The sequence below is a fragment of the Monodon monoceros genome, unplaced genomic scaffold, assembly GCF_005190385.1.
Source record: "Monodon monoceros isolate NGI ecotype Baffin Bay Population unplaced genomic scaffold, NGI_Narwhal_1 Super_Scaffold_16, whole genome shotgun sequence".
Classification (NCBI taxonomy): domain Eukaryota; kingdom Metazoa; phylum Chordata; class Mammalia; order Artiodactyla; family Monodontidae; genus Monodon; species Monodon monoceros.
In genome coordinates, this window is record NW_021703772.1 from 112,563,275 (window position 1) to 112,583,243 (window position 19,969).

The 19,969-nt window shown below is 48.6% G+C and overlaps 1 protein-coding gene across 9 annotated transcripts in view; it reads left to right on the forward strand.

Annotated features, from left to right (window-relative positions):
• The window catches only part of RALB (RAS like proto-oncogene B), a 40,200-nt gene that overhangs the window by 4,776 nt on the left and 15,455 nt on the right, over nt 1–19,969 (forward strand). For 2 of the 9 annotated variants that reach the window (XM_029225439.1, XM_029225438.1), the window contains exons 2-4: nt 13,805–15,466; nt 16,017–16,171; nt 18,824–18,983. In XM_029225439.1, coding sequence (XP_029081272.1) covers nt 18,870–18,983 — 114 coding nt within the window. In that variant the 5' untranslated portion in view covers nt 13,805–15,466; nt 16,017–16,171; nt 18,824–18,869. Of the gene's footprint in view, nt 1–13,090; nt 15,467–16,016; nt 16,172–18,823; nt 18,984–19,969 lie in introns of those variants that run through there. The other 7 variants (XM_029225444.1, XM_029225445.1, XM_029225440.1 and 4 more) reach the window with 6 other exon arrangements.

Here is a 19,969-nt window from a genome sequence, read left to right on the forward strand (position 1 = left end):
GAGAGAGAGAGAGAGAGAGAGAGAGAGAGAGAGAGAGAGGATGATCACGATGGAGACTGCCGTGCCCTGGTACCTCCTCTTGGAAGCCGTGTACCATCCCTTCTGCCAGCGCATGGACCAACCTGGTGCAGTGTGGGAGTGGGCTGCCCTGGGGAAGCCTGATGACCATTGGAATTCTTGGAGGCTAACTACCACAGTTTCCTTTTGAAGGTTTTGTTTCATACGCTTCCTGAAGTTTGCACCACGGGAGATTAAAATGCAGCTGGAGTTTTTACTATTCTATACTTGAAACGTTGTGTTCTTTCTCTGCTCCTTCATTGTCAGATGCTAGGATTAATTAGCCAAATATGCAGTAGCTTTGGAAATTAGAAATTAAAATCTCGCTAGTCCCTAAACCAAATGGAACAGCTGAGCTTTTTTTTTAACCCTGGGACAAATTGGTAAAAAATTATTGCCAAAATGATCTCCTTGATGAACAGCTTAAAGTCAGTCATTAGTGATCTGTGTATTTTTTTTTTTTTTTTTTCAGTACACGGGCCTCTTACTCTTGTGGCCTCTCCTGTTGTGGAGCACAGGCTCCGGACGCGCAGGCTCAGCGGCCATGGCTCACGGCCCAGCCGCTCCGCGGCATGTGGGACCTTCCCGGACCGGGGCACGAACCCGTGTCCCCTGCATCAGCAGGCGGACTCTCAATCACTGCGCCACCAGGGAAGCCCTGATCTGTGTATTTTAAAAAAAATAAAACTCACTGGCAAAGTAGCTGAAAAACTCTTGGAGAATGTGGGTGATGGACACAAGGCTGTTTATTAAATGCTTCTTCCTGACTTTATGTATGTGTGAAACTTTCCACAATAAAAAGTTTTTTTGAAAAGGGGGGAGGGAGAAAAGAGGCATAATCACAGGATAAAGTTTTCTAGAGCCCTGATGCTAAGACCAATGAATAAACTATGGCACTCCGGGAGGAAAAAAAAAAAAAAAAAACCCTCTTCCAATTACTATAAAGCTTTGGACAATATTTCTCTGCTTAGCAATTCTTCATTTCTCTTTTGAAACCCTAATACATTTTAACCATCCACCTGGACAGAAGGGCCTTATTCTTTTAGCTTCTAGATGAAATCTTTCTGGAGTGTCCATACGTGGAGAGAAGAATTTAGGGATCCTGAGCCAGAAGCCTGAGTCAGTGACCTCCAGGTTTCTTTCCGTTTCTAAAAATTCTATGATTTTGGTACTTTCATGTAACAGATATCCTTTGACTCAAGCATATTTATAACAAGAAGCTTCATAAATCATGTTAAATTGTAACTTCAGCAAATGAAGTCTGCTGAAAATCGCTTCTGTTCATTCCAGCCCGGTTCAAGGCTGTTGGACTCATCAGGAGGCCAGGTGGAAAAGTCAGCACAATTTGCCGTTCCTCCTTTCTTCCTGTTTTTGGCTCTTTTCCCATCCGCTGCCCCAGTTTATGAGCTAGTGTCTTACTTTCCTTTATCCTACCGTTTATCCTCTCCCATTGTCCCCTCCTTCCTCCCGCCAGTCAAAACAGGAAAAGATGGGGGCCAGTCAGCCACTGCGGAGTAGCTGATCCCATTGTTAGGACTGGATTTCAGCCAGCGTGGTACCTCTCCTCACCCTTGCATATTAGGCCTTTTTAAATCTCAAATTGCATATGTTTGTTCAGTAAAGTCTGCCGGTTTTTTAACTTCTAAAGGGTTTCTGCACCTGATTCCAAGGTGGGGTGGGTGAGGGCACACCACTGAGAAACCCTCTGCCACCAGCGGGGCGTCCTTCATTTCTACCCGACCGTGACACTCTCTACCCAGGGGTAGCGCCAGACTCCACAGCTCAAGGGCTCAGTCCCACAGGACTGGCGCCGCTTCAGACACCAGTCGCGGGTCCAGGTCGTCACCTGTGCTTCCAACCAAGTGGCTACAGATCGGAGGTCCCCATGACACCGTGATTGGGTTTCAGGTGCCAGGTCGTCACCTGCACTCCTGACCAACTGGCTATAAACCAGAGGTTCTCACCACCCCCTGCTTGGGTTCAGTTAATTTGTGGGAGTGGCTCACGGAACTCAGGAAGCCCATTTACTCATTAGATGACCAGCCTGTTACAAAGAATGTGAGTCAACAGCCAGGTGAAGAGGTGCACAGGGTGAGGTCCCAGTCGCAGGAGCACGTGTCCTTGTGGAGTTGGGGCCCCCACGGTGGCACGTGCCACTGTGCGCTCTGGTTCTCCCACCTGGAAACTCTCCTCAGCGCCTTCTTTTCGGTTCTTATGGAGGCGCCGTCACACAAACATGGCTGATTCAGTCACTGGCCATTGGTGATTGATTCAACCTCTAGCCCCTCCCTCCTCCCCAGAAATCAGGGGGTGGGGCTGAAAGTTCCAGCCCTCTTTTCAAGGCTGGTTGCCCCAGCGTCCTCAGGTGCTTCCCCAGAGTCCCCTCATCGGCCTAACCCAGTTGTGGTGGGAAGGGGCTTGTTATGAACAAGACGACACTCACATCACCTTTATGGCTCTGAATCGTTTTCAGGAACTGAGGACAAGTGACCAAACATAACATAAGGTGCTCCCCTTGCTCTTGTCATTCAGGAAATTCCCAGGGTTCTGGGAGCTGTGGGCAAAGGCCAAAGACATGTGAGAACTATAATTAGGTCACATCTGAACGACCACGTATACCTCACAGTATCATAACCTCCTAACTAGTGGAAAGCCTGTCCACCGTCCCTTGTCCACTGTCATTCCCTTAGGCCAGGCCTGCTGCATTGGCCCCGTCTGCCCTGGGTGCCTCTGCTTTTCCACACTGTAGCTACAATGATCTTTTCAACTTGCAAGTCTAATTTTGTCACCCATTTGCTTGTAACTCTTGGAAGGCTGTTCCGTGCACTCAGCAGAAAGTCTAAAATCCCTGAACTACTGGCCCTTACTTTCCCCTCTGCCTTCATATCATGCCAGGCTCTGCCTCTTTCTTTCTGCTCCAGGCAGCGACATGCGCCTCTCTTCAGTTGCCTGAGTGTACTGTACTTCCTCTCGCTTCCGGTCTTCCTAAAAGCCAGCTGAGGAAAGGGTAGAGTGCGTGGAAGGGGTCCTGCGCGGGACGGTACTTGGCCTGTGCTGGGAGCTGAAGGAAGGCACACTGGCTGGGGGAAGGCCGGTGCAGGGTCTTGGGGGCGACGGTGTGTGGAGGGTTTGGATTTCATCCATGGTGGGCCGTTAGCGGGCTGTAAACACGCGTCCACTTGTAGGGGCTTTTGTTTACAGCGGGGCTGTGTGGAGAAGAGCTTGTGGGGAGGCTGAAGTGGCGATGAGAGGTCAGTTAGCAGGTCGTGGCCAGTCAGTGGTTGGTGGCTGGGCCTGGGCTGTAGAAGCAGATGGCTTTGGAGTGTGACTTGGAGGTGGAATCAGCAGAACTGGTCGTGAGTTGAGGTGGCGGCGGGGCCGGAGGGGTCACAGGTGACTCCTGGGTTTCTGGTTTTAGTGATGAGTATGGCTGGCTATGGGGAATCACGGAGAAGAGCGGGTTTCAAGGCGGGAAGAATCAAGAGTTCTCTTCTGGGAACGTTAAGCTGGAGATTCTCGTGAGACACCCAAACGGGGAGAGGTGGCCCAAGGCAGAGGAGGTGAAGGAGCCTGGAGGTCAGGAGAGCACCCTGGGCTGCGTCCTGAGAGTTCGGGGGCTACAGATAAAGCTGCTGAGACGGATGAGATCCCCACAGGGGAGAGTGGGGACGTGAGGGGGAAGGCTGAGCTCGGAGGACTGACACGGGAAGCCAGGTAGAGGAGAAGGACCTGACGGGACCCCTGCCAGGGGGGCTGCAGGGCCCGGGGGGCCGTGTCTGCAGGGAGATGCAGAGGGCTCTTTGCTTTGGCCCGCTAGGCGCCTTCCCCTTGCTGGGCACACTTCTTTCCCAGCTGCTGCACCCTCGTGTTTGAGAGGACCGGAGAGGAGAAAGAGAAGTTTAGTTGGAGTCTGCGGCATGGAGTTTATCGGCGACCTCGACGGGACGGTCTCGCTGAGCTTGTGCTGGGGGAGGTGCCGGGTCAGAGCGGATTCTTACGGAGGGAGGAAGCCCAAGGCCCTGCTGCTCAGAGGGGCTCTGTGGGGGGGGCGGCGTCTGGGCGGCGCTGGCGGAACCCAATCCTGGGCGCCACCCCAGACCCGCCGAGTCAGAATGCGCGTCTGAACAAGATTCCCAGGGAATCTGCCCGAGAGGCACTGGCACGGAGAGCCAGGCCCACAGAGAAATTGTGTCACCGACCAGAGGGGCGTACATGTTTAGGACGAAGGTTAAGCAGACCGCGTCTGTATGCTGTGGGGGAGGATCCCGGAGGGAGGCGAAAGGCCGATTCGCGGTGCAGGGAAAGTGACGGCAGAGTGCCGCTCTTGGGCAAGGGGGCAGCACGCGGTCCAGAGCCTGCGTGGAGGGCTGGCCCGCAGGAGCCCAGGAGGAGGTGGGTGTGGATGCTGGGCATCGGGGGGGCGGAGCAGAGGGGCGGCGTGCTCGTGGCCTCTGTTTGGGGAAGCTGAGGTAAGGGCACGGGGGGGGCAGAGCGAGCACGGGGGGCAGAGCGAGCACGGGGAGGGCCTGGGGAGCCTCCCAGGTAGGTTTCTAGGAAGCGGGGAGTGCATGCCCGTTCCGTCCGCTTTGTGACCCTAAACGCCCGGCCTGTGACGTTTCCTGAGGCTGGTTGCGTGGCGTGCGTTCCCGCCCCGGCAGCGTTTTTCCACCAGGCGCGGGTGCTGGGAAGGATGGTGAGCGGGAGGGAGGGGCTGCGGGGTCTCTGCTGGGGAAGGAGGGGCGTGGGCCCGCGGGGGAAGCTGATGGAGGCCAGGGCTGCCGTGTGCAGAGGCGGAGAGTGCTGGCGGGCCGGCACGTGAGCCGCCGAGCTAGCAGGTGGTGGCCGGGGCTGGCCCGCCGGAGGACATGGCACGGATGGTGGTGCCCTGCCGTGGCTTAGCTTCGGCGCCTTGGCCAGTTTCTTTCTCGAGACTTTCTAGAGTATCAGAGTGATACTCCAAAGGTGAAGTGCTTACTCAGAGCCAGGTATCGCGATAGGGCTTTTCTCGTTTCTTAATAATGACCCGGAGGATACAGATCTCCCGTGTATTTTATGCATCCCACGGAGGCTGAGAAAGGCAACTTAACCAAGGTCCTTAGCTCCCTCATGGCAGGCTCCAGACTTAAAGTTGAGCGGCTTTTTCTCCTGATCCACACTGCAGTTGGTATATAGCTACTTTTTAAAAAGTTGTGGTGAAATATACGTGACATAAAATGTACCATTTTGACCTTTTTTGCGCGTACAGTTCAGTGGCGTTAGGTCCATGCACGTTGTGCGGTCATCACCACTGTCCCGACTCCTAGGCACTTGCATCATCCCATTCTGAAACTCGGTGCCCGGTGGACACGACACCCATCTTCCTGGCCCCTGCTGGTCTACTTTTCATCTCTGTGTCTCTGACTGTTCCAGGGCCGTCGGATAAGTGGAATCACAAGGGGTTTGTCTTTTGTGGGAGCTTATTTCACTCAGTCTAATGTCTTCAAGCTTCATCCATGTTGTAGCATATGTCAGAATTTCATTCCTTTTTAAGGCTCAATAATATTCCACTGTATGGATGGGCCACATTTTGTTTTCCATGCATCCATCGATGGACACTTGGGTTGCTTCCACGTTGTAGCTATTGTGAATAATGCTGCTCTGAACACGGGTGTACAGATGTCTGTTCAGCTCCCTGCTTTCCGTTCTTTGGGGTGTATAATAACTGCTTTTTGTTGTACATTTCCTCTCAGGTCTGTGTTTTATTGATAGAACCTGTGCTCTAGTTGCCTCTGCATTTCTGTCTCTTGATGAGCTTTTCTGATCCACAAATTCCAGGATTTCACACCACGTTTAAGGTCTCTCCCACCCCACCCCACCCCAGGCCACTAATGGAGCAGCACAGTGTCCAGCTCAGAGTGGGGATTCTGAGGCAGGACGGCTGGGTGGCCACTCCCAGCCCTGCCACCGACCAGTTAAGTGACCTTCCCGGTCACATAGCTCTGTCTGTGTGCATGTGATGTGCTAGCAGATAATGCAGAAGTGGTGGTAGCACGTCTCTAAACAGGATCTTATTTGGATTAGTCATTGGGGACGGGGCCGTGTACGCTAGTTCCAGACTTGACCTTCAGCCGTCGGGAAGTGAAGCAGCTCCCATGTCTCCACCGCGGCCTGTGCAGGTGAAAGGAGCTCAGGTCTAAATTGGTGGCCCGCTCCAAGGCCAGTGAGATCCTCAGATTCCCGGGGGGGTGAGGGCCTGGTGGGAGAGGTCTTTATTTCAGAAATAATCACACATTCTTAAACAACCAGAGCTTGCCAATTACCCTCCACCGTTTCTTATTGCTTAGCTTGTAGCTCAGCAGAGTCATCCTTCAAGGGAATAAACTTCTCAGAGTTTACCAGTTACCACTTGTCCTTTTGAGGCCTCCCAACCCAGACAGAGAACTTACTTTTCTTATCCACCGCGGATTGAGCATCTCCTAAGTGCCAGGCACACGGCACACAGGATGAATGGGCAGCTCTCGGTGTCTCTGCGGGACAGACCTCATCCAGTGCAGCCGTGGGTGGTGTTGACAGGCCTGGGAGCCCGCGTAGACTGGGAGGGTCAGCTAAGCTGGGTGGCGGGCTGTCCAGGAAGGTGGGGCGGGAGATATTCAGGCGGCCACTCCATCAGGAGGAAGGAACAGCATGTGCCCAGAGGTACAGACCAGAGGCAGGTGCTTATGAGGAGCACCTCAGAGCTTTCTGGCTTTGTGTTAGTTAATTGAGTTTGTTTGCGTTTAAGGTTGGGTTTTTTTTTCCCCCTTTGGCGGGAGAACAGATAAAGAGATATGCTTTAGGGAACAGAAATACCTAAAACAAATTTCCTTAGGCACACGGGAGCACTAAGTTGTTTTGCAGATCTAATTTCAGAAGAAAAAAAAAAAACAGCAAAAACTTGGAAAGGAACTTAGATCATTTAATTCAACTTCCTTATTTTCATAGACATGGAAACTGAGTCATACCTGCATAGGAAGATACAAATATTCTATTCCCGGTGCTGGGGGCAGTAGCAGCTACACACAGGGAGGGCACCCTGGAGTTTCCTTCTCTGAGTCAGTACACGTGGGAAAGGCTGAGACTACAGAGAGAAACTGAGCGCTCTGATGACTGCAGTTGTTTCCTGCCAGGACCGTCACTCCTGGAGTCCCCGTTTCGTGAAAAGCAGTAAGAACATGTAAATTTACCAACTAGAGAATTCCATACCGAGTATCTTTGTTTGCTAGATAGATTTGTGGGAGGGCTCAGCCGTGGCCCTCGTGAGTCTGTGGCTGTGGAGACCACTGGCTGGTTGGCCAGCAGCCCCTGGAGCTCAGGTGCTCAGAGCAGCTGTCCTGCCCTTCCCGTCACCTGGCCGTCCAGGTTCCGCTGTCCCCTGCAGGAGCCTGGGCTCCCTCCGAGAGGCAGATCGGGTACGAGACGGCCAGTCAGAAAGGTCGCTGCCAACCAGATAGCAATCAGATGACCGTAAGTGCTCATTTAAAGCAGTGGGTGAAATGATGAGATTCTTAAAGAATATTGAAATAACAACCTTAAGAGATTAAAATTCTTTAGTGACAAGTTCTCAAACCTTAAAAAATATAAACTAATGTTATCCACTTGTCAAACTTTGCTTTTGAAATAAGGAAGTAGTGGCTTACAGTTTTTAGGCTTTTGACGATAAGTACCAGAAATAAGATATGAATGAATCCCTGAGTGTCGAGTTTACGCCATGCGCTAGATTTCATGATGATCACGGTTTGGGTAAAAATGTTATTTAGGTTGCAGCATGATTTATGTGACGATAAAAGGGAAATAATCCGTACAATGGCAGGATACAAGAGGGAAAGGCAGCTCTGGGGCCTGCCGTCAGGGAGCTTCAATTATTGTGGAATGAATAGCAAAAAGCAAGTAAGTAGGAAAAAAGAAAGGAACTGTAGGCTGGGGTCAGGGCAGTGAGAGACGCAAAGGGCAGAGGTGCGGGATGCGAGGGGCACCTGAGGCCGGGTGGTCTGGGAGGCCCCCCTGAGGACGTGATGTGAATGTGGAAGCCCACAGGACAGGGAATCGAGTCTGAGCGTTGACTGCGAGAGGCCTGGGGTTGGGAGGGGGGCGATGGTTGGGGCAGAGTAGCGGGCCACGAGGTTGGAGAGGGGAGACCCACGATGGGAGAGCAAGTTCTGGTCCTGGCGGCATCATCCGGGTCCCTGGACATCGGCTGTGTGAGCCAATCGGTGACTTTTCTGCTTAAGCTACTTTCACCTGGGGCTTCTGTCACTGTGGACAAGAGTCCTAGACATACAAGGGGCAGAGCAGTGGGATTCCCTGGAAGCTCCTTCAGCTGTATGTAGAGTTCATGCTTTATTCATTCAGGAGGAAGTGCTTCTGTGTCATGTATTTCCCCCCCTTCTCCCCGGCCCTGCCTGCGTCTCAGTCCCTGGACTTGAGTTGTTTGTGTACTTTCAAAGCCAGGTGTGCTGTCACCTGGTGCCCTAGGTGTCAGGTAAGCAGCCTCACACCCAAAGGGTTTTTTTTTCTAATTGAAGTAGAGTTGATTTACAATGTCATGTTAGTTTCAGGTGTACAGCAAAGTGATTGAGATCTATATCTATATATTCTTTTTCAGATTCTTTTCCATTATAGGTTATTATAAGATGTTGAATATAGCTCCCTGTGCTGTACACACACATGGTAAAATTCTATGCTTTCCCAAGAGAAACAATCTTTAAAAAATTTACTTTCTCGTTTACTCGGGGCTCCCCTATTTCTGAAGACTTTAAAACTTCAGTGTGAATATATGGAGATGGTTGAATTTGCAGAACAGAAGTTAAATAGAAGAGTCTATGATGAATAAGATTCTCTAGTTAGGAGGTGAATATGAAGAGGAAAGCATTCACTTGATGGGCTGAATGAAAAATAAAGAGATCATCTCTAGGGATGACATCAGAGAGGTAAGCAGTGATATTTCTCATCTCCATCGAGTTACTAGAAACTCAGGAAAATAATTTTGAATCAGTTTGTGAAAAGTGAATCAATTTTCTTAAGATAGCAATGAACCATGGCCCTTGCAAAAACAAAGGTGGTAGCACAGTGTTATCTGTGAGACTGTCAGCCAATAGTCATTAGAAAATAAGAATTCCAGTTGAAGTTAGATTCATGGTTCCAGCCAGATGAGTATTCGGATTGCTGTGGAATTAAGGTGATAACTGATTCACTTTGTTATACAGCAGAAACTAACACACCATTGTAAAGCAATTATACTCCAATAAAGATGTTAAAAGAAAAAAAAAAGAATTAAGGTGAGAAAATGGCTCCCATCTTAGTTAATTCATTCAATTAATATTTAAATATGTTTTCTGTGATAGGTAATGGGTGAAATCGTGGTAAACAAAATACAGACTCTGTTCTCAAAGAACTCAAAGTTTAATGGGATGGTTTTCAGTCTAGGTGTGAATTGGAATCACCTGCACAGCCTGAGCACCTAGGTTTCCATGTGCCTGAATTGGAATCTCTAAGGGAGTGGGACCCAGGCACCTATATCTTTGTCCTCATTGTTTTAAAAAACTTTTTAGTGTGGAAATTTTCAAATATATATAAAAGTACAGAGACTAATATAATCAACTACCTTGTATCTATCAGTCAGCTTCAACAGTTTATGGCTAATCTTATTTCATCTACATCCCTGCTTCCTCTCTTCCTCCTTGATAACTTTGAAACAAATCCCATATATCATTTAGCTTCTTTTGTAATGAGGTTAAATGTAGTCACTTGAAACTTTTTTAAAGAATAATTCCTTAATATTATCAAATTCAGCCAGTGTTTAGAATTCCCCAGTTTTCTTGTGTGTGTGTTTGTTCCAACTGGGATCCATATAAGGCATGTATATCAGTCAGTTGATATGGCTCTTAGGTCTCATAATTTACAGGTTCCCTCTCCATCTTTCTTTTTTCTTGCACTTTATTTGTTGAAGAAACTGGGTGGCTTATTCCATAGAGCTTTCTACAGTCTCTGTGTTGCTGATGGTGTGTCCGTGTGGTATGTTCAGCATTTTCCTCTGTCTCCTGCACCTCTGCTAAATCAGTAGTTAGATTTAGGAGCTTTTTTGTCAGGACTACATCATTGATAATTATGTGTCTTCTTCAAGATGTCAGGTTGTCTCTTTTTGTAATGTTAGCAGCCATTGATATTAGATTTCTTAACTCGTGAGGAGTTGCAAAATGGTGATAGCCCCAATTCCATCATTCCTTGATTAGTTAGAATATTTTGTAAAGGGAAACTTTGCTTCATCTATTATTTGGTCACCAGTTAGTACAGTTTACATAGGAGAAGCAAGGTACCTTTTTAATTCTTTCCCTTAATTTACCTTTTTTTTTCTTTTTTTTTTTGCGGTACGCGGGCCTCTCACTGTTGTGGCCTCTCCCGTTGCGGAGCACAGGCTCCGGACGTGCAGGCTCAGCGGCCATGGCTCACGGGCCCTGCCGCTCCGCGGCCTGTGGGATCTTCCCGGACCGGGGCACGAACCCGTGTCCCCTGCATCGGCAGGCGGATTCTCAACCACTTCGCCACCAGGGAAGCCCCAATTTTTTTTTTTTTTTTTTTTTTGGAGAATACTGGGGGCATTGTACATGAGGTTGGAAAATGGCCTCTCAAAGATTTAATTTACCAATTATTAAAATAATGAGTTGTTTCACTAGTCCTCTAAAGGTGGTGAATAGGTGCTTTTTTAGTTTCATTGTGAACAAATTAGATGTGTTTTGATCCATTGCAGTTATTATCTTTATTGATCTTTAATTGTCCATCTTTGACCCATCTCTTCAACTTGGCTTCTGAGCATGTGTGTGTGCCTGTGCTTGCACAGGTGTGCATTTAAAAATTATTATTTTTGTAGCTAACAGCATTTATTGCTAAACTACAAAAAGAACCTCTGAGGAGGGCTGCCACTTTAATTGCTTACCTTCTAGAATCAATGTTGACAATAGAACAATCAGGAGACATTTCCTTAATGGAACGTGGATGAGAAATGTGCCATAGTACGTGTTATGGAAAATTATTTAAAATATGTCCTCATTTTTATTTCTTAAAACTCTTCCCTCATCATTCATTCATTCTTTACACATTCTCTGGGCATTTCTAGGTCTCTGATTCACTGCAGGCCCTGGAGGCACACATAGGAATAAGACACTACCTACCTATCTGTCCAGGGAGTGTGTGTGAGACTGTTTACAAATAACCACAAGTTTGTGTTGTGTCATTAAAAGGATAGGGATGTAGGGGTTCAGTGCTGTCAATTCGTATTCTCACACACGTGCGCACTCATATATATAGTCATTTTGTCACAACGATGTATAATTTGGTGTTAGGTGCTAGGAAATAGGAAGGCTGATGTCGACTTTCAGTGTTAAGGGAAATGATGTCCCCTGAGTAGACAGTGTCACTGCGCTTTTCTTTGTCATTATTCAGCATTTACACCCCCTGCAATCCTTTTCCTGTGTTCCTTCATATTTGAGAGTGCTGTTTTTTGGGGAGGGAGGGTCCTTCATGACCTAATTTAGATGGGGTTGTTCCTGATTTGGATCGTAACAGGAAGTGGTAAACAGTTGGGATTTGTCTTGACACTTAGAATAGTGCTGCTTGTTAAAATGCAGAGTCTGATTCATAAATAATCTACGGAGATGCTTTAAGGCCATGAAAAGTATCCTGTTCCTCATGTAAATCTCCCCTTTAGCTTTAGCATCTTACTCATGATTCTTGCCTGAACCGGTCTTTACTCTGATAGCTGCAAAATGTTGGGTTTTTTTTTCACTTTCCCACCCTGTACGTTTATCAGTCAGCCTTTGGTGTTCTACTCTAAGCAGGAGCCCTCCTGTCTCCCTTTGTTTGTTTAATATTTACTATAGGTATGGATTCATGAATCCCTTGTTTTTCAGTGGTTTGTTTTCATTACTGTCCTTAATTATTTTGGTGCTTAGATTGTCCCAGATTTAGGATTGTCTTCCATTTTGATGATTTAAAGGACTAAAAACTTGAATAATATTCTAAGAGACTTAAATATTATGATTATGGCCTATTAGTAATATCCAGGTTACCACCTTCAAGTCATATTATCTGGAGAAAAAGTGCTAAGAGCAATTCTTTGCACATGTACAGTGTTTGATCATTTCCCATGTGCTTTTGTGTACCATGTTTCCCAGGACAGATGAATTTTATGAGGACTGAAGAGTACTTTTTTTCTACATTTTCAAATTCTCATTTGATTTTCATGACAACCCTCTGATACAGACAAGGTTGACTCTACCTACTGATTTGTTCTCTCCCAGCTTAAGTTGAACGAAAGACTAATGACTGTATTAGCCCATGGGATTGGGGGGCAGTAGAAACCACACACATTTGCATGGTTTATGTATCTATACCATGATTTGCTTTCAGAATGTTACTTTCTCAGGGGAATACGTGTTCTTGTATTTGAATCAGTGCTAAGTGGTAGAGAGCCCCCTCTAATATTAGTGTGTCCCTACAGAACATTACGTAGGAAAACCATTTCCCAGCTCTTTTGTCTCCTTGCCAAGCCACCTAAATGAAGCTGTCTTGGTTTTCTGTACGGGAGGGTACGTGTTCATTCTTACCCCATGCCTTACAGTTAGGTTGGGCTGGGGGACCCACCCGCAGTGGCTCCCTGCTTTCTCTAGGATAGGTTTCTTCAGACAGCATTTTAGGCTCATTTGTAGACGAACAATCTATCTTTTGAGATGCAACGCCCTGTCACTTCCCCACCCCATACCTGCGCTTCCATGTCACGTGATACCGGACCCGCCAGGACGCTTCATGCCTCTGTTGCTTTGCACGCCTTCCGTCATGCGTGGGAAGCTTCGCTCTCTCAGCCCCTCTGCTGAGTGAACTTGGACTCCATGTCGAAGCCTTTCTGGATCTTCTTTTCCCAGAGTTCATCATGCTTTCCATCAGACCTTGTAGCATCTTTATCACTGCATATGGGCAGTTCTATTTCCATGCTTTGTTTATACATCTTTCCTTAGGAGATCGCGTTTTCTGAGGGCAGAGATGCACAGCTTAGCACAGAGTAGTGTTTAAATGGTTTTTTTGGGACAAAAACGAAGCCCACTATAGAGCTTTCCAGTCGGTAGGTAGTAGAGATGTGTTAAAGGGTGTCTGTTGGTGTGTCTCCCAAGTCCCCGATGAAAAACTTCTGACTGTAAGGTGTGAGCCTGCCAGAACTTGGCGTTATGGGCCCCGATTCCCCTTGTTGGAAGGTCTGTGTTGTGGCTTTTGTGTACTGGCGATGAACCCAAAGAGTTCTTGGAAGAGATTAAGAGGTTTGCAAGCCCCTCGGAGATGGTTCTGGGAGAAGTATAATTGCTTTGTAAACAATGGATGTCTGCTGAAGTTAGGGATGGCATGTACTGATGTCTACAGTTTCCGTGGAAACACATCAAAAAGTAAGATGGACTGATGGGTGGGTCAAGGGAGGCCCGATGACTGGGTTTGTGATAAAGCCAGTGGAGTAACATGTTGATTGTAGAATCCAGGGCTGCGAATATGGGTTCACTGTGCAGCTCTTTCTACTTTTCTGAAAACTTGGAACTTTTGCTAATAAAATGTTCGGGGTAGGGATAGCTGTGTTATTCTTTAAGAACATGTTTATGGGCGAGGCACATCTGTTATAAACATTAAGTTGTCGACGTGACATTCCTGAGCCTCACTGACTTGTTTTCTTCCTGGTATTTCTCCTCCTCTGCAGCTGCCTCCTTCACATCTCAGTTCTCCCTGTAAGAGCATCCCCTGACCTGCTCTGATCTGGATGTCCCTCCTCTGTGACCCCAGAGCCCTTGGATACTTCTGCCGTAGGATTTGTCAGCCGTACTGTAATCGCCGACTAATCTTCTGTAACTAATCACTGGACTTTGAGTTTCTGGAGTGCAAAGACTGTTTCTGGAATGCTTTCGGCACAAGTAACAATAGACTCAGAATGGTCTAAACAAATAGGGATTTATCATCTCCGGTTCAGGAGCCTGGAGGTTTGCAGTTTCCAGGATCGGTCCAGGCTGACTCTCCTGCCTTGCCCTCCGCGTGTCAAGTGCTCACGGGTTATACAGACTGGAAAGAACCACCATGGTTGTTTCAGTTTTTGAGCTTTGAGCACAGATATTTTGGCAAATATCTGTGGATTTGTTGAACAGTCTTCAATCCATTTATTGTGGTTTCTTCTAGGGAAGCTGACTTTGTGTTTTGAAAATAACAGCTCAGAGTTAGATGTCTACATGTGTTTGAAAGCACCCCTGCCCCTAATCTGGAAAAGGATTTCTCCATTTTCATACAACTCTAATAATTCATGGAAGCAAGGCTGCTTCGGAGAAATCCTGTGATGGGTTGGTGGTCTGGAGTTTCCAGCCTCAGGCACTGACCTCGGCCCTTTGGTGGCAGCTGTGGACCAGAAATTAGGCCCAAAGCAGCTTCACCTTCCTGAGCCTTCGGGGGAGGCCGGCTTCTCATCCCACTTACCCTATTTTAGTCACAATTCGAATGTGCTTAATTATCTAGTTAATTGCTGAGGAGGCTTATTAAAAAGCACGTCATTAGAAAAGGGAGAGTGGACGGAGGGTCCAGCTTGAGGGGAGGCAGCACACAAGTGATCCCACCCAGAGCAGCGGGTCATACGACTGGTTTCCATAGTGATGATGATCCTTGAATCACCCGGGAAAGCTACGAGTATGGTCAGTCTTCACTTCTTAAGAAGACAGGTAGCTATACTACGTGAAAAATAACATGCAAAACTACATAAGTGTGATCTCAGAAAGATGTTACATATAGGAGTATATGGATTAAAATATAAGAATATACAGATTAAATTACGGGCAGGAAGTAACGCTGTAATACCGAATATCTCTGGGTGACAGGATTTTTCTCTCTTTTTTAAGATAGTTTTGTGTATTTTCTAAATTTTCTACTGAGCACCGAAGTGGGGGTCAGAATATGTCACCCCAAAAGATGCCACTTTGACATAAGGATTATTTTGAGCTGAAAGCAACTGAAAAGTAACAGACACAAAGAAAAGTTCTACTTTCCCCTCTCCACCAGGAAGGGCGGGGCGATCCTTAATCACCCAGAGGAGGCCCCCGAGGAATCGAGGTAACGCCCCTTGCTCACAGCCCGCACCCTGCGTCAGTTTCCCCCTCCCAGAAGTGCAAGACCCCCTCCTTTGTCTTGTCACTTCCCTGCAGCATTCGTTGTTCATTGGTTAAGATGCTCTGTGAACCCGAGTCCCACCACCCCGTGGGGCCGCCACCACTGCGCTCTCCTGCGTGGTTGTGAGATGCACCTGTTCAGAAGCCTCTGTTTGTTTTTCTCTCCTTAATCAGTCTCTCGTCAGCCTGATTTTCAGGGCCCCAGCCAATGAACCAAGGTGGGTTTGTTTTTCCTCCCCTACATTGTTATTACTTTTCATTTTAAATACTTAAAAAAGGATTGTAGACATTCAGAGTGATTCTTGTTCAACTCTTGGCCTCCTGATAATGCAGTTTCCCCACATTTTGCCTCTGCCTTTGTTAAAAATGATCAAATGATACTCTTTATGGCGGCTGCCTGAGAAGTCCTACTTGTTACGGACGCCGACCCTCCTGGTGGCTATTTCCTTAGGTGTCTCGGAGGTCGCAGCTGTGGGCCCCATCCGTGGGCTTTGGTTGTAGGAATCCTGAGCCGTCTTCACTGCGTCCCCCCGCAGAGGTTGTAGTCTAGCCCCCTGAGCAGCCTGGGGTTACTTGTTATGTTGCTTCCTGGCTTTGGGGGAGTGCTGCGGTCACAGCTTCAGGGCACACTTTCCTACGGCCAGGGCTCGGGCAGACATGCTTCCTTGCTGTCCTCCGCTGTTGGTGCCGTAGGGGAGCAGGTACCATCCCAGAATAGGTCTCTTTGGCATATTAATAGTTTTAAGCTGGTTATTCTCCGGGAAACAGCAGGCGTAGAAGAAATTCTGAAAACCAAGTAGGAGTCACCGTTTTGTAAGAGACAGGGACATTTACCAGGGGAATCTCGCTATGCAAGGGCATCCCCCTCGCTGTACCAGGACACGAGGACGACCGAATCTCTAGCAGCTCCTGGGGCGGAGGAGGTAAGGACTTGAAGAACCTTGCGCTTGTTTACCCGGCCTTCCCTGGTCACCGCTCATAACCGACTCTGCCCACCCTCAACATCCTCTTCTGCTTTGGGCGAGGACGGTATCCAAGGTGAGGGCTTCGGCCGTTTGAACAAGGTACTCAGGTTGTCTGGGTCTCTCCCGGGTCCACATGTTACTAGACTTTGCTGGATTTTCTCCTGTTAATCTGTTTCATGTCAGTTTAATTCCCAGACCAGAAAGAAGAGCCTAGGAAGGCAGAGGGAATCTCTTCCTCCCCAACAGTGGACCGATGTTTTGCTCGTCCATTCTTTTTTTTTTTTTTTTTTTTTTAATTATTTAATTTTTGGCTGCGTTGGGTCTTCTTCGTTGCTGGGTGCGGGCTTCTCATTGCGGTGGCTTCTCTTGTTGGGGAGCACAGGCTCAGTAGCTGTGGCTTGTGGGCTTCAGTAGTTGTGGCACACGGGCTTCAGTAGTTGTGGCACGCGGGCTTCAGTAGTTGTGGCTCACGGGCTCTAGAGCGCAGGCTCAGTAGTTGTGGCGCACAGGCTTCATTGCTCTGCAGCATGTGGGATCCTCCCGGACCAGGGCTCGAACCCGTGTCCCCTGCATTGGCAGGCGGGTTCTTAACCACTGTGCCACCAGGGAAGTCCTACTCGTCCATTCTTTACCTGAAGGTGCATTCCTTCGAGGCTCTTGGTGTCTCTGAGGGACTGACTTGTGTGTGTGTTAAATCCTAAGTTACCCAGAGCAGCAACCACCTAGGACCACAGAAATATCAGCTCTGACTTTTTTTCTCCCCAGCATTGGGATTTTTTTTTTTGAGCCCAGCTGTGCATTTCATAGAAGTTCTCAACCTTGGAGGTCTACTGTCATCACCTGGGAAGCTTTTAGATGTTCTCATGCCCAGGCTCCGATCCCAGGCATCCCAGACCAAACTCCATCAGAATCTCTGGGGATGTTTTTAAAACTGCCCAGGGATCTCCTTGTGCCACCGAGGCTGGGATCACTGATTTAAAATGTTGTTGTTTCTGTTACGCAATGGTGTGTGTGTGTTTATTTTTTTTCTACTGGTGGTATTTTCAAGTTACTTTGTCAGAAATAGGTGCCCATCGTGTCTAATGAGAAAAAAAATTCTCTTAAAATGAGATAGGAAGGAAACCAGCCTTTTTAAGTTCCTGTTATATGCTAGGCACAGGGCTTCAATCTTTCGCATGTGTTATCTCATCTAATACTCAGAAAAATCCTGCAGGGTGGGTGGTGGTTTACTTGTGTCTGCAAATAAGAAAACTGGCTTAGAGAAACTGAATAGTGTCCAGGTCCCACATCTCACGAATGGCAGAGCCAGACTTGGGCCCGCGACATGCCCGAGCCCATGCCCTTTTTCCTTACGCTGTGGCATCTGTGAGAGAGATTTTCCATAAAAATCGTTTAAAATAAAAATTGGCACTTGGGTTATACAGGAGCATATGGTAGCTCTATTTTCAGTTTTTTAAGGAACCTCCATACTGTTCTCCATAGTGGCTGCCACAACTTAGCATTCCCACCAACAGTGTAGGAGGGTTCCCTTTTCTCCACACCCTCTGCAGCATTTATTGTTTGTAGAATTTTTGATGGCCGTTTCTGAATCGTGTGAGGTGATACCTCGTTGTAGTTTTGATTTGCATTTCTCTAATAATTAGTGATGTTGAGCATTTTTTCATGTGTTTGTTGGCCATCTGTATGTCTTCTTTGGAGAAAGGTCTAGTTAGGTCTTCTGCCCATTTTTTGATTGGGTGGGTTGTTTTTGTTTTGATCTTGAGTTGTATGAGTTGTTTGTAAATTTTGGAAATTAATCCCTTGTCGGTTGCATCAATTTTCAAATATTTTCTCCCATTCTGTAAGGGAGAAAATTCTGTCTTTCTGTTTTGTTTATGGTTTCCTTTGCTGCGCAAAAGCTTGTCAGGTTAATTGGATGCCAAGTTTCAGGTACCTGTTAAATGTGCTTATTGAGAATACTTTCTCTCCCCCCACCACCAAGATTGCTCTGTTCTACTCACTTTATCTCACTTCTGATGAGGCTAAACTGATTTTGACTAATGGATTGTTGTTTTGGAAAAGTCTGACTCATTTAGTTCTTAATGTAAATCAACGTGGAATAAATAGTTTAGTTGTCTTCCTTTTAACTGTCCTGTGTCGTGAAGGGATGCTGATTATTAAAAGCAGGTCTGCTCACCCCTTTTCAGAGCCCACCTTTGTCCGCTGGGAGGGCCGTGTGGGTGTGTTGGAGGGGCGGGGAGGGAGCGAGGGTACAGAGATGCTGGGGCCCTGAGCGGCCCCCGTGGCACAGCTGGCGTGGGGTCGCTGCGTGGCTCGCTGCCCCCTGCGGCTCTGTTGAGGGCGTGCGGGTTTGGCGGGCCATCCTCCCCCACCCCCAGTGATGGGGCGTCGGGTGCGCACGCCCGATTCTTCTCTCCGTCTCACCTTCCCTCGGGTCGGCTCAGCTCTGGTTTGTGACTCGGCAGTGCTTGGGGGGCTTTACCTCTGCCTCGAGCCTAGGAGAATGACCTCTCTGGTGGAACGTCTGGGTTAGGCTTTTCTGGAGGGTTGTCATGTCATTTCCTTTGGGTGGAACCAAACCGCCTCTGAGTCTGTCTTCTTCCTTGGCAGCTCTCCGTGTGGGTCCTCCGGCCGCGTTTCGCAGAAACCCAGCAGGATGGCCGCAAACAAGAGCAAGAGCCAGAGCTCCCTGGCCCTTCACAAGGTGATCATGGTTGGCAGCGGAGGGGTGGGCAAGTCGGCCCTGACCTTGCAGTTCATGTATGATGAGGTAAGACACGCCTCCCCGTCGGGCCTGCTGTCGCCACGTCCCTCCTCCAGCTGCGTCCCTGGGCCCGTTCCCTGGGGCTTATCAGGGTCATGGGGCAAGCTGTGCTGCGGTGGCTTCTGAGTAGCTTTCCGGGGGTTCTCACCAGGGGAAGAGCTGCACTGCTGATGTTAGGCGAGTCATTTCGGCTCAGGCAGGGACATGCGGGGTCCCCGCTCGCATCGTTTCCGTCATTGTATTATGACAGGAGCTGGGGGGAGGTGTCGAAAGGGCGGGCCAGATGCTTGGCTGTCACAGCCAGCCCGTACAGGCACGGAAGGGGACAGCTGAGCTGCCCTGTAGAGCTCCATCTCTTCTCCTTGCTCTGGTTCCGCCGGTTCAAGCTAAAGCCCCAAGCTTGCATCACTTCCTGGGGGTGATGGCGCTGCTGCCGAGTCCAGCGCGACGGCACAGCCTTGACCTCGTGGAAACAGGCGTCCCTGCTTGACGGCCGGTGGCTGGTAGTGCAACAGCGTGTCCAGACCAGAGCCGGAGCCTTGGGGCCTCTCGCTGGCACCCTCTTTGCGCGGCTCGTGCCTTCCAGAATTTGCGGCAGAGGACGCTGTCACCACGATCAGCTGAGATGACCCTCTTTCCACCAGGCTCCGCCCCGTCCAGCTTCCTGCCACACAGGGTGTGCTGCAGTGACCGTGACATTTTGGGATGTGGCCAAGGGAAGCCGACTTAAGGATGCAGTTAGCAGGGGCCCTGGCCTTGTGATGGGGGCGCGGGGAGGGCTGTGTCCAAGGCGCCCGGCACGGCAAGTGAGTGGGCAGCGGCTCCAAGCGCGGTGTCAGAGGCCGGTCTGGAAGGTTTTTCCAGGCCTCATGGCTCCTTACGGGGAAGACGGATGCACGGCCTAAATTTGCCAGTAGTTCCCAAACCGCCCTTACTAGGAACATCACCTAGTCGTAAAGCCGAAGAAACCTTGCTAAACCGTCATGAAAGAA